General features: G+C 36.5%; 1 protein-coding gene across 2 annotated transcripts; it reads right to left on the bottom strand.

Moving 5' to 3' along the window:
• Positions 1–800: 800 nt before the first annotated feature.
• On the bottom strand, positions 801–13567 carry LOC5566484 (protein CREG1). Of its 2 annotated transcripts, none has more exons than XM_001650823.2 (4): positions 13424–13567; positions 12467–12782; positions 1267–1626; positions 801–1206 (listed from the first exon to the last, which is right to left on the bottom strand). In XM_001650823.2, exons 2-4 carry the CDS (start codon positions 12681–12683, stop codon positions 956–958), a joined length of 828 nt encoding a protein of 275 aa, XP_001650873.2. In that variant the 5' UTR covers positions 12684–12782; positions 13424–13567; the 3' UTR covers positions 801–955. The 2 variants fall into 2 exon arrangements, with proteins under 2 accessions (XP_001650873.2, XP_001650872.2); XM_001650822.2 differs by having other exon boundaries at positions 12467–12778; positions 13424–13555.
• Positions 13568–13973: the final 406 nt, after the last annotated feature.

Here is a 13973-nt window from a genome sequence, read left to right as displayed (position 1 = left end):
GTCTCTTGGAGTGCGATGACTAGTGGTTGGTGCTTGGTAACTTCTAGCTAAAGATCGCTGTAGTTTCGCCAGAGTCCTCTCATATTCCATTGTAAAGCAATGGTACTCCTGCTTGTCGAGTGTTCATCAGGTGGTGCGCTGTAACTTTGATATCGATCAGGAAGAGAAAGTTCACTAGATTTTTTATACTTGCCGTGAAAAGCAAGCTGGAAGCCCCCTTCTCCTTGTCTGTTCTCTAGTCCGGGACGATTTTTAGCTTTGTGAGATTCAGTAAATTATGTGATTCATGGAACATGAATTTAAATAGTCTTATATCACTCTTTGAAGAAAACGTCATCACTGTGAAGTTCCAGTGTGTGTCATCCAGTGTGAAGTTTTTGTGCTTCTACGAAATATAAATTATAGCATGTGATTGACGAACCATTCATTGTTTTTTTTTTCAAATTAATGTATAAACTTAGCATTCATACCGTTGTCGCAATAAAACATGTGTTAGCATATTTTACTCTTTTCTAATAGTAACATGAAACGAGCTCACCACTTTATAATATATTGTCGAGAGAACAGCTACCAATAGCTTTCCATTTCGTCATCGACACGACTAATACACACGGAGAAAATGAACAACCATAACCTCATAACCAAGCACTAGCTCAGAAAAATTCGCGAAAACCTGTCCGGTCCCCGAGCATCGCGACTAATATCTGAAAAGTGCGCTATATTAATAAAAATCGTATATATGAGGTCATTGCTCCGTTAGTTTCGTGATAAATTCTTTTTTGTTCGTATTTACCAAAACCTTTTTTTTATTTGTATCACAATCTTCACATTTTATTTCCGAATCAATTCCATTGCTAACGGCTCAATTTCCTATTTGGCACCGAAAAATCACAAATTGAAACCATCCTAAACAGTCTTATCTCATTGCTGAGCATATGTATTACTATTGCCTCAGTTACACCTCCAGGTTGATGTGTCGCACGGGGGAGTCTTTCTTGATTTTAATCGTGATGGTTCTGTCACTGTCCGAGTTGGAAATAACCTGTGGCGCATCGAAAGCATCCCGTTGGGCCAGTTGGGATTTTGCAGAACGCGTATCGGGATTGGCGTTCATGTATTCCTCCACCGTGACGTAGTGTGGTCCTCCGTAATAGTCCAGCACGGCTATCTGCACGATGTCCAGCTTGCACAGGAAGAAGTTGTGTTCTAGAATGAAAATTAATTTCAATCGTTTTTCTGACATATTCGCCCGAATTGTACACTTACCATCCAGCCAATGCTTTGCAGCGGGGTGTCTGCTGAACATGGCATTCTTGCCGAACGTAAATTCGTCAGTTCCTTCCTCAAGCCGGACGGCTCGTCCCGAGATCATAATGCGAGCGCAGGTCGGTTCCATTGGGTCGATACCTTTCTTGCTGCATTCCAGATCCTGATCCATCGAGAGCAGTACCGTCAGGCGGTTGTCCTTCTTCAGATCTTGAGCCGTGTAGTCCAGCATGGTGAGATAAAAGTAGAGCGTGCCGGTCGATGGGGCATCACGTGCACTGTCCGCGGCGGCAATGATGTTCACCATTGGGTAGCCCTTGATGGCTTCCACGGTGGACAGAGATCCCATCGAGACCCATTCTGTAAGAATAATAAAATAATAATAATAAAATAATAGTAATAATAATAATAATAATAATAATAGAATGAGAAATCAGTTCAATGCTTTGGACATTTTTATAGCAGCAAATCGAAGCAGCATCTAGCCCAGGCTTTTCGATTCAAGTGAGGAAGCAAAAGATGTTGTCGATCGTGGTCAGTGGTTTTTTGAATAATAGCCTTTTTATCCGATTGAGGGGCCTTCCTTAGCCGATTGGTTAGAGTCCGCGGCTACAAAGCAAAACCATGCTGAAGGTGGGTTCGATTCCCGGTCGGTCCAGGATCTTTCGTAAAGGACATTTCCTTCACTTTCCTAGGCATAGAGTATAATCGTACCTACCACACGATATACGAATGCGAAAATGGCAACTTTGGCAAAGAAAGTTAAATAAATAACTGTGGAAGTGCTCATTGAACACTGAGAAGTATATTCTGTTTCAGTGAGGACGTAATGCCAAGAAGAAGAAGAAGATCCGATTGGATGAAAAAACTTAATTTGAACAAATTACTCTAGAATATCGAATTTTCAATTTGAAGGTTATTTCCACCGGGTCGATATCGGTTATCAAAAATAATTATTAGATTACCATTGTCAAGCGATTTGAGACGTATTTGAGGTTTTGCCCGACCATTGAGCAGCAGGATTGCATTCCATAAAGTTGCAATCGTCATTCATAGGCGTATAAAACATCAACTGTTTATAGTTTTTGAAACTGTCAGAGGCGTCGCGTGGCCTAATTATCAACCTGTGCACTTCTGAATAAGTGTTATTTTATTTTTGCCATTATTAGGTAGGGAAATGTGGGGCAAGATGAGCACCCGGGGCAAGATGGGCACCCCTAGTTTGTGTCGTTCCTACCGATTTTTTTCAATAAATTATTTGGGGTTCTGATGAATATCATTAAATTGATGCGATGGTCGTAAATTTCAGCTAAAAAATCAACAGCACAACGTAAATATTGTCAAAAATACATAGAAGTCCAAAAATTTACTTTTTCATATAAGATTTGTTTATTTAAAAGTGGTATCTTTGTTGCGTAAACTATTTAATTCATACGTTTTTGGCCGTATAGTTATAGAATAATCTTCTGTAGATAATCAGGAGCAAAACTTTTATCAAATTTAAAAAATATTTCAATTGTTTTAATTATATAAATAAATTTACATCCTTGGGGCAAGATGAGCACCATGTTCAAAATTAAGTAAAAGTGTGAAATTTTAGAACCGCATTTACCTGTGGGCTTGACTTACGGTATCCTCTTTGCACAAAACATTTTTTTCTAAAAAAATATAAATCTATATAAATAAAAATGGAACGTTGTTTGTATGTCACGAAATAACTTGAGAACGAGTCAATGGATTTACCTGATTCTTTCACAGTTAGGTTCTTGAAGTGTTCCGATGTGTTCGTGTGTTTTAGAAACTCAATATATACACCGGGAAAGACGAAAAAACGAGAGTGAATATAACTGTCATTTTGTATGGGACGTGGCGTTTTTCAACAGCCTACTTGATGGCAAGACGAAGTTTGCCGGGACCACTAGTAATCAATAAATTTAATCGATTTTTAAATAAAATCTTAGTAATCTATGAAAAGTTATTTATTTTTTGATACAAGTTTTAAAACTAAGCTAGTTGAAGATAAATACTATCAGATATTAAAGATAATATCTTGGGATATTGCAAGCATTGGAAAATAATAGTTTTCTTTAGTAAATTGCATCTTTTTATGTGGGTGCCCATCTTGCCCCGCAGTTTTTTTGACCGATGATAAAAAAGCTATTTTTTAACGTATAAGGCGGCATCCACAAATTACGTAACGCTCTAGGGGGAGGGGGGGAGTAGGCTCAAGCGTTACGGCTCATACAAAAATTTAAAAAAATTCATACAAAAAGCGTTACGGAGGGGGGGGAGGGGGTCAAAAATTTCCAATTTTAGCGTTACGTAATAAATGGACGCCGCCTAATTTGGAAAACTATTTATCACTTTTTAAAACTTTTAATGGTTGGAGGTCAAAGTAATAATGTAAAAGATAAGGATGGCTACCAATTTTACCAAAATAAGAACGTTTAAGTAGGCTTAAATCGCGCTAATCCTTAGGGTGCTCATCTTGCCCCGCCTGGCCCTATACCTTGAATTCAAACTATTTTTTAAGTCAGTAAAAATGTATTAAATACAAATTTTGAACACGAAGGTTAGTAATCACTGGTACCTTCGTGTTCAAATATAGTTTTCTTCTAGTCTTTCAGTTGATTCAAAACGTTTACGATGACATCTGCAGATGCAATGGCGGATGTTTGAACCTATCAAAAATGATTAAGAATTTGTTTTTTCTTATTTTTTATGAGAAATGTAGCAACATTTTGAAATTGATAATATTTTATAGATATAGACACTTTACTCTTTTACTATTAAACTAATTAATCAAACATATTTTAATTTTTTAAGTAGTTTTTTATCAGTAAACAAAAACAACATCGTGAATACTGAGTGTCAACTTGAATACCATCAGCCGCCTGAAAAATCACGCCTGCACTTCAAACTTCAAGCATCACCACGCTGTAAGCGCGAAGGCCAAAAGAGAGAAAGCAAAACGGATCAAATTCTCTCTCGTGGATTGATTTCTCTCCTGTCTCCTCATCCGCACGCTCGCACTGATCGATGCAGCAAAACTGTGCACCGGCCAATGTTGACGCTTTGGCTACTTACACACTGGCATTTATAGTTCAAAAAGCTTTCTACCACATATATAGGATTGCGTGTACGATACAAGACAACGCGTTTACCGATGAGAGTGCACACGTTGGGTTTCATCGTGACAGCAGCAACGTGTAGCGTGGAACAAAGTGTTGCACAGCATACATCGCGCTGAGCGTGTAGAGAATATTAGATCTGAGATCGCGCGTCGCACGAAACAGCTTATGCATTTAATTTGTTTAGCAAAACTTTAACAAATAATAGGTGCAAAATTGCGTTGCAAGCTATCAGCAATAGATATAATTAAAATGGGTTTAAGTTTGTTAAAAGAATTTTTAAATTAAACTTCAAAAGTAGTACATATTATAGGTGGTTAGGATGAACCAGTTGCCACCTGTGCAGTGCACATGTTGTATATGTGGACGCGACGCCTCTGGAAACTGTAGGTGTTTCTGTTGAAAAACAGCTTGGTAAATATGCTTTCATAGCTGCCTATTTGCTTTTTCAATGCTCTGGGCAGCAAGTTAATTTGCTCCAAACTAACTTGCGAAAATTGACTCGCAATAAGTCAAATTTTTTGTCATTGGTGACTTTAATGCCAAACATCGGTCATGGAATAATTCTCAAAGTAATTCCAACGGCAGAATTTTATTTGATGAGTGCTCTTTAGGATATTTCTCAATTCAATACCCTGATAGCCCTACATGTTTTTCCTCTTCTAGAAATCCATCTACGATTGATTTGGTCTTAACCGACTCTAGTCATCTTTGTAGCCAACTGATTACTCATGCTGATTTTGATTCTGATTATGTCCCTGATACATTTCAAATATCCCATGAAGCGATTCTCAATCTTATCAGCTCCACTTTCAATTATTTTCGAGCCGACTGGAATATATATGAAACGTATATTGACTCTAATCTTGATGTTAACTTTTCTTTAGAAACTAAACTTGATATTGACAATGCTCTTGAAACTTTAACAAATTCCATTGTTGAAGCCAGGAGCATTGCAATTCCAAAATGTGAAGTAAAATTTGAATCCGTGATTATAGACGATGATCTTAAACTCTTGATTCGTCTTGAACGACGTGAGGAGAAGGCAATTTCAACGCACTCGCGATCCTGCTATGAAAATTATATGGCAGGATTTGCAGAAAGAAATCAAGAAACGTTTTTCACAATTAAGAAACAAAAATTTTGAAAATAAAATTTCTCAATTGGACCCTGGCTCTGAACTCTTTTGGAAATTATCTAAAATTATGAAAAAGCCAATAGGCATTGAACCGGCATTGAGAGAGGAAAACAAATTATTACTAACTAATTGCGAAAAAGCTCAAAAACTTGCTATGCAGTTTGAAAGCGCGCACATTTTTAATTTAGGACTTACTAGTCCAATTGGAAATCAAGTTACTCAGGACTTCGAAAATATTCTCAATCAAGAGAACATTTTCGAAAATGCCTGTGAGACTGATTTGGAAGAAGTGAGAACTATTATTAAAAAAAAAAAACAAAAATATGAAAGCTCCTGGCGATGATGGAATTTTCTACATCCTCATCAAGAAACTTTCAGAAAGTAGTCATTTTTAGTTGATATATTTAACACATGCTTTCAGTTGGCATACTTTGCTAACAAATGGAAAAATGCTAAGGTTGTACCAATTTTAAAACCGCACAAAAATCCTGCAGAAGCTTCTAGCTATCGTCCAATCAGTTTGCTTTCCTCCATCAGTAAACTTTTTGAATGGGTTATTTTGAACAGAATGATGGTCCACTTCAACGAAAATTCAATTTTTGCCAATGAACAGTTCGGATTCCGCCATGGACATTCAACCACTCATCAACTTTTACGTGTAACAAATTTGATCCGTTCCAACCAATCTGAAGGCTATTTTACTGGTCTTGTCCTTCTAGGCTTAGAAAAAAGCATTCGTGTTTGGCTTGAATGCTTGATCGTAAAATTAAAAAACTTTAATTTTCCTACATACATTGTTAGAATAATCCAAAGTTATCTGTCAAAACGTACACTTCAGATTAATTACACTGCGGAACACGTTTTTGTCTCCAGCACCAAAATACCACTATTCACTTAATTAAGGGTTGCTGAATCCATTGCCGTTTTCAGAAATGTCATAGCACGTCTAGTTTTTGAGATATTGACTGTTGAAAATGCAAAAAATGACTATTTCAGCCAACTTGCATGCAAGTTTGCCAGCTTGTAAGGTAATATATTGGCTTAATTTGCCACATAATTCAAACTTTATGTGTATAACAATACTTATTATCAAAGTTTGTAATACTTTCGATGCGGAAAAGTTATTTTTTGATGGTTTAGAGAATTGTTGTATTTTGCCATATAGAAGAAACGAAGAATTTTGTATGGAGACAGCAAGCATGTTAAAAAAATCGGTATAATCGAAATTTAATCGCGCAATTTCAGTCAAATTATGTCTGAAATGAAAGTTCAAGTTCTATTTTGCATGTTTGGCGGATTAGATCACAAAAAAATTTGACAAATCGTTCTTTAAATTTCATGTAAACATGAATAAAACCAGTGTTTTATACAACTTTGGCGACCTGTAGCTAAAAATTGTGACGTGCTGAAACATTTCTGAGAATGGCACCAGATTCAGCAACCCCGAATCTACTAGAGACACATAATTTGATCCTTGAGACACGCAAAAATGTCATTTTTGTTACGCTGTGTTATAAGAACTCCAAGTCTGAAAGACTTCCTGTAAGAGCTGATGTTCCCCAAGGCAGCATTTTGAGACCAATATTATACAATATTTTCACATCTGACATACCTGAGTTACCTCAGGGATGTGAAAAATCCTTGTTTTCGGATGACACAGGCCTCTCCGCCAAAGTGCGAAGCCTGCGTGTCATCTGTAGTCGATTGCAAAAAAGTTTGGATATTTTTTCTTTATACTTGCAAAATGGAAGATTTCTCCTAATGCTTCCAAAACTCAACTAATAATGTTCCCACATAAACCAAAAGCTCTTTATTTGAAACCTTCAAGTAGACATCTTGTCACGATGAGAGGGGTTCATGGTCAGATGAAGTTAATTATCTAGGGCTCATGCAAGATAAGAATTCAACTTTCAAAAATCACATTGAGGGTATTCAAGCCAAATGTAATAAATATGTAAAATGTCTCTACCCTCTTATTACATTCATAATAGAAAATCAAAACTTTGTCTTAAGAACAAGCTTTTGATATTCAAAGAAATTTTTCTGGCCAGCCATGTTGTACCAATGGACTTGCTGTTGTAATACCAGGAAGAAAGCTCTGCAGAGAATTCAAAATAAAATTTTGAAAATGATTCTGAGGCTTCCTCCCTGGTATAGTACCAATGAGTTACATAGAACATCCAATGTTGAAACATTGGAACAAATGTCAAATAAAATAATTAATAATTTCAGGCAAAAATCGTAACAATTTTCTATTGCCACGATTAATGCGTTATATGTTTAGGTTTAGTTAGGTTATGTATATTCGAAGCGTTTTTTTTTCTCTTATAAGCAGGTGAAATCAACTTATCTGTAAAAAATATGAACTGCTATGGCAAATGAAATGTAATATGTTGTTAACACAATGTTAATAAAATCTTAAATTTGTTTTACCAAATTAGGATGATTGTGTTGTCTAATAACATAGAACACCTAGATATAAGAAATGAATGTAATGTTTGGAATGATACTAATAAAAAAATTAAAAAAAATGGTCCAATTAAGATAGTGTGTTAGAAGAAAAGGAAGCTATTGTAGTGAGGAATGGTTGCATGAGCATGAGCATGAGCATGATTGACCGCCCGCTGTAGTAAGGAATGGTTGCATAGAAAAACACACGCTTCTTTTTTTTTTTTGAAAAAAAAAAACAGAGATGTTTGAGAACCAATGAAAAGTATCGCCTTAAATTTGAACATATTAAACAGAGGCGCGTCCACGTTCGAATCTATGGGTAGGACAATCGTTGGCATATATTTTATGCACAGTGAAACTAAGAAAAATTTCAATTCTGGACTGTAAATTGAAAGTTACTATATTTGAGGAGCTCAATTTCGGTTGGGTTTGAATTTAGTCGAGAAAACTCTACTGTTCCAATGATATTTTCAGGTGATTTTTCCGCCTAACAGGAAACATGACATTATGACAAGTACTACTGTATTTGTTTATTCACTATTTCAGAAATCATCTAAAGAATTTGGTTCAGAAATCAGGAATTTCTAGGAGTTTCGTTTTAATTTATTTTCAGGATTTATATAAGATTGCAACTAGGAATTTCTCTGAAGATACCTTCAGCAATTGCTCCACAGATTCCTTCTAATATTTCTGCAGAAATTCCAGTAACTCTTTGGGTTTTTCTCAAGTAAGACTTTAAAGTATTTTGTTACGAATTCTTCTAAGAATGTCTCCAGGGAAATGCCTAGGAAATTTTTCTGAAATACAGGGGATAGGCAAAATGATTGAGATAGGCAAAATTTTTCCCAATTTGAAATGATCATAACTTTAAGAAAAAAATGAAATTAGATGCATCTGGAAGCAGTCGACGGGAAATTTGGTCTAGTTTCAGCAACTTGCTCGGCCATGTATATTGGCCACCGGACACCGGAGATGTTCCGGATTTTCCGAGGTCATGTCCAAAGGACATTTTTTCTGTCGCTTGTATTTTTGTGTTTACAATTTTCCTAGAAACTAGAACTAATAGGAAGTTGAATGCCGCCGGACGCATTAAGATTCGTTAAAAATCTTCATAAATATGACCATTTCCGTAAACATGTTCCAGAAAATATGGTCAGCAATGCTTGTATTTTGAATTATGTATATACCACAGACAAACAGACGTAACACTTAGAACAAATTTCTTCAAAATCCATCGCCCAGTTTACACCATCATCATCTGGGGAGTATGTTACACGAAACACTGTTTCGTGCAACAAGACCGGCAGATAGCGGTAGTGTGAAACGTCAAACGCGAAGAAAAACGATGCGCGTGCCTCTGGTTGTAAGATTTGTAAGATATCGAATTTGAAATGATCGTTAAATGCGTGGTCGATGAAAATTTCGACAATGTTACGTCTGTTTGTCTGTGTATATACTATCTGGAGCTATATCCAAGCGGGCATCAAACTTCAAAATGATGCTTCCAGCAGCATATTTAGAACCAGCAGATGCACTGACCACTTTATAGTAAGTTCCAGATGCCCTGGGGGATGTGGCCAATTAGGAACATTTTCGGAACCATATCAATATGGGCATCGAACTACAAGATTTTCAAAAACGATGCTTCCGGAAGCATTTCCAGAACCACCGATTGCCATGAACACTTTGTAGTAGGTTCCAGGTGCCCCGGGGGATGTGGCCAGTTCAAAACATGTCCGGAATTACATCAATATGGGTATCAAATATCACGATTTTAGTAGGTGATGCTTCCGAAAGCACTTTTAGAACCACCAGCTGCCATGCCCAGTTTGATACTCATATTGCAATGGTTCCGGACATGTCCTAATGGGCCACTTCCTCCAGAGCACTTGGAACTGTTATCGAAGTTATCGAAGAAATTAGTTGCTCTGTAAATGCTTCCAGAAGCATCACTTTCAAAAATCTTGATGTTCGATACCCATTACATCACCCCGGGGCACCTGGAACCTAGCCTAGAGTGGCCATGGCAGCCGGTAGTGCTGAAAATGCTTCGGAAAGCGACACCTTTGATAATTTCAAAGCAAAATTTTGCCTATCTTTATCATTTTGCCTATCCCCTGTATAGAACCGTGAGGTATTGCTAAATAAAATACTAGAGTAACCTTTTATAAAACCTGGATAAGTTTCAAAGTCACCTTTGACGAACAAGGATCTCTAGAATAACTCCTGCACTCATGAGGAAATTTTAGAAGATTTAGTAAAAAGTTTGCTAAGATAACCGAAACAAAATCAATCAAATCTCGGCATAGTATTCCGAAAAGTTGGCTTTTAAAGAATTTATCGAAAAAGAAAACTTTTGAAGATTGCATGGGAATTTTTTGAGAAACTTTTTAAGAAATGTTTGGTAAAATTACAGGAGTACTACTTGAAAAAAGTGCCGGAAAAATCCTGAAAAAAAAGATTTGTTCGAAGATACCCTCAAGGAATTTTGGATTTCTGAGAGGAAACGTGGATGAATTTTTGAAGGAATCCACATGAACAGATAGAGGAATTCTTGCAAAGTTTCTTGAAAAATAACCTCAACACTCTTCATTGGAAGAAATTCTTTGGGAATCTTTGGAAGATCTCCTAGTGTAACAACTGGAAAATTATGTAGAAGGATTAGTGAAAAAAAATATCTGGAGGTAGTTCTAGAATAGTTTTGGATAAAAATCAAAGTAAGTATTAGCTTTGTAGTTCTCAACGATTTCCTGTGGCAAATCCTGGAGAAAATCTTTTAAGCATCTTTTCAAAAATTGCTTGAAAAATTTCTGGTAGAATTGGCAAAGGAATCTCTAGAAAAATTTCTGGAGAGTTCTCTAAAGATTTCTTTGGCGCCTGTACAATTTTGCATCAAGGTTCACTGCAAGCAGAATAAGTAAATAAGAGACTTTAGAGACCATTTTGGTTAAAATAGATACTTTAGAGTCCTTCCATAAAAAATAAAGACCAAGTCGCCAAAAAAAAAAAAACTACTACCAGTCCTGTCTTTGGATTGGATCAACTTTCGTTATTATTCATATCAACAAATATTTATGCCCTTTTCAAATCAATTTTTAAAACAAATTTGACAAAAATAGACCAAACTGAACAGTAAATATTTTTTAAATTTGTGCAGTTTTTTTACTTTACAATTTTAGTCTAACATCTCCTGTCCCCCAGTTTCGAACAACTTCATTTGTTACATGATATCTTTGTATTTTTTGCACCAATGTCTTCAAATATATTCATTTTTCATGGGTATCAAAGATGCAATAAAAATAAGAGGAATAAAAATTCAGAACAACACGTAAAATTTGCAATTTTTCATCATATATGAAGGAGGTTTTTTGATGCACCACTTGCACACTAAGGGCCCTATTTTATAAGTCGAGTCGATCAAAAACAACTCGACTGGAGTCACTGTCGACCAAAAATTTCGCTCGACTAGCCTCTGTCACCCAAGTTTATCGACAGTTGTCACTCTACGTGACTGGGAGTCGACATCTGAAATATGCATGCTTACTTCAAACGAGTCACGTAAATTCGCTCGAATTACAAAATAAACCCCTATGTAAAACTCAAATTGCTCTTGTGAATATTGCAAATTCATTGAATTGGCAGTAAAAGACGAATGTTAGGGTAAAAACACTCAATAATGTACAAATGATGTGAATTCGAGGCTTTTCCAGATTGTGTCCGGTATTGGGTACCACCTTTTAATATTGGTCAATTTGGCACTGAAATACATCTTCAAAATGCAATGCCAAAATTCATATTTATATTGTAAAAATTATGTTTGTACGCTACAAAAACGATAATATGTATCATATATAGGCACCAAGACTTTATACAGTAGTTTTTGAATAACGAATTTAGCGGCTTAGGTGTCCGGTACTGGGGGATCTCCCTCTAAAAGAAAACAATCAGATTTTGTTTTTTTTAGATGATGCGATACTTCTGATTATGAGCCCCAGTCGAAAACATTTGATATGCCTATTACTGGTTCTCTATTGCATTCAATTAATTGTGAAAAATCCCCAACTAATCATATATGTACTCTTTAATAATAAAGATTTAAATGCTGAGTATTTATGCGCCAATCCGACCAGCAGCTAACCTTTCATCAAGTGGATGTGTAATGGCACATTCTACGCATTTAATTTTGTGTCAGATATGCCATATTCACCTATTTGTATGAATTTCTATTCTTCATATAAAGTGACTGCAAAATTCAACCTATTTCTGAACCGAATAGATTTTATTCTATAAAAAAAAGTTACGAGATTATAATTTGATAAAGTGAAATGATAAGAGAATGATAATGCACCACAAAAATATCATTAAAAAAAGTTCAAGACCAATATTAGATTTGAGTGAGTGACAGAAAATCTAGTCAAACTTCTAAGTTTGCGTAAATGAAACGCAACGTCCAATTCGAATATTAAGCAATTAACCTTACCTGCTTTGTGCACCAGGTACCGTGCCATTTTGGCGTACTCCGTATAAGGTGGTGGGCTGCTTTCGGTCAACTCGTTACCGGTTACCTCGTTACCTGCGCCGTCAGGTAAAAATGCATCAAACTCCTCATCGACCCGATACTGGCTCCTGGTTTCGATGCCACTGAGCACCACCAGCACCAGAAGTATCCCGAAGAATATCCCACAGAAGCGTAGCATTCTGATCAGGTGTCCAACGCTGCCCAGATGCTGTTGCTGAGGCGGCGGATCCAGCCGTTGGTAGATTAACTTGTCGAAGGGTACCGAGGTGCTCACTGGCTGGAATGAAAGCATTTCGAGAGTGTTAAGTAGGGGTGCGATTTGCCGGCAGTTGCTGGAAAGCTGAAGTGGATCGTGCGAAAGTTAATCCATAAGTAAACGTCGCGATGCGCAGCACGATAAGGCTGAACAGAGTATATGCAGTTGTAATCCTCCCAATGTCAGCTTTATCGGTGAATCACACTTTCCGCTAATCATTACGTTTTATGACAAGATCTACAAAGTTTCTCAGATTGCATGTTTGACATCAAATATTTAGTATTATTAAATTTTACTGTTTTGAATAATTATATCTTTTGAGGGTTTCCTTTTCGAAATGAGATAGCGTTTGCATGATGATCATAAGCCACATCCATAACCCTGCACTAAGCCATCCGATGCCAGGCTAGATTCTTTGTTTGCTGATTTTAAATAACGACGTACGACTAACCAAGGATAAATTCACGCACAACTCAAAACAGGTTTATGTGCATCACTTTACGCTACATGTGATAAGAGTTTGTTTGCAATCCTCTGTTCTGATCGTAAATGCGCAAATACTTAAGCGGTTGGATAAAGACAACGCAGTACGCTACACTGATCGATTTTTGCAATACGATGGAAGAAAGTACATCTAGTAGCTTCAAATGTCTTGAACTTACTTTTGGTTACTTTCTTGTCTTGGTGGGATTCTACAGGGCCAAATTCGCGAGTCACTGATAGGAAAAAACACTTGTTGGCAATGTTGTTACTGTAGAGTTTGCCTTAAGACTGAATGTGAATGAACTGAGCCAGCTGTTTTTAATTTCAAATTGAATGAACGCTCTACATCTACTTATGAATGATGTCTGTGATAAGGTAGAATGCGCATCAGAAGTTCAACTGGTGTAGTTGCACAGGTATACGATTGCGGTCGTTTGTAGATATTGGTGAAGAAATCTCAGAAGATATTTTAATATTTGTGTGGATTTTCAATGGTTTGTGTCTAGGGAAAACGCTTTATCTAAAGGTATAAGCTTTTTGTAGGTAATTATCTGTATGAATCCCATGAGTCGACTCGCATGAGGTAAAAAGCATCATGCGTCTCCATTTTAATACAGACGGTAATGGAATGGAGAAAACTATTGATTTTGACAATAAATTATTGAACATTGGGTGTTACTGGAATCTAACAGTTAAATCAGCCCTTTTCATGAATAACTGACAATACGG

The sequence above is a fragment of the Aedes aegypti genome, chromosome 1 (assembly GCF_002204515.2).
Source record: "Aedes aegypti strain LVP_AGWG chromosome 1, AaegL5.0 Primary Assembly, whole genome shotgun sequence".
Classification (NCBI taxonomy): Eukaryota; Metazoa; Arthropoda; class Insecta; order Diptera; family Culicidae; genus Aedes; species Aedes aegypti.
Note: the sequence above shows the minus strand (reverse complement) of the source record. Positions and strands in the feature narration are given on the sequence as shown.

Bases quoted from the DNA above. Each gene is read 5' to 3' on its own strand.
- LOC5566484 (XM_001650822.2), bottom strand. The intron at 1,627-12,466 runs GTAAGGTTAATT...TTATTCTTACAG, and splicing joins GTACCTGGTGCACAAAGCAG to AATGGGTCTCGATGGGATCT. The intron at 1,207-1,266 runs GTAAGTGTACAA...TTTTCATTCTAG, and splicing joins TGCAAAGCATTGGCTGGATG to AACACAACTTCTTCCTGTGC.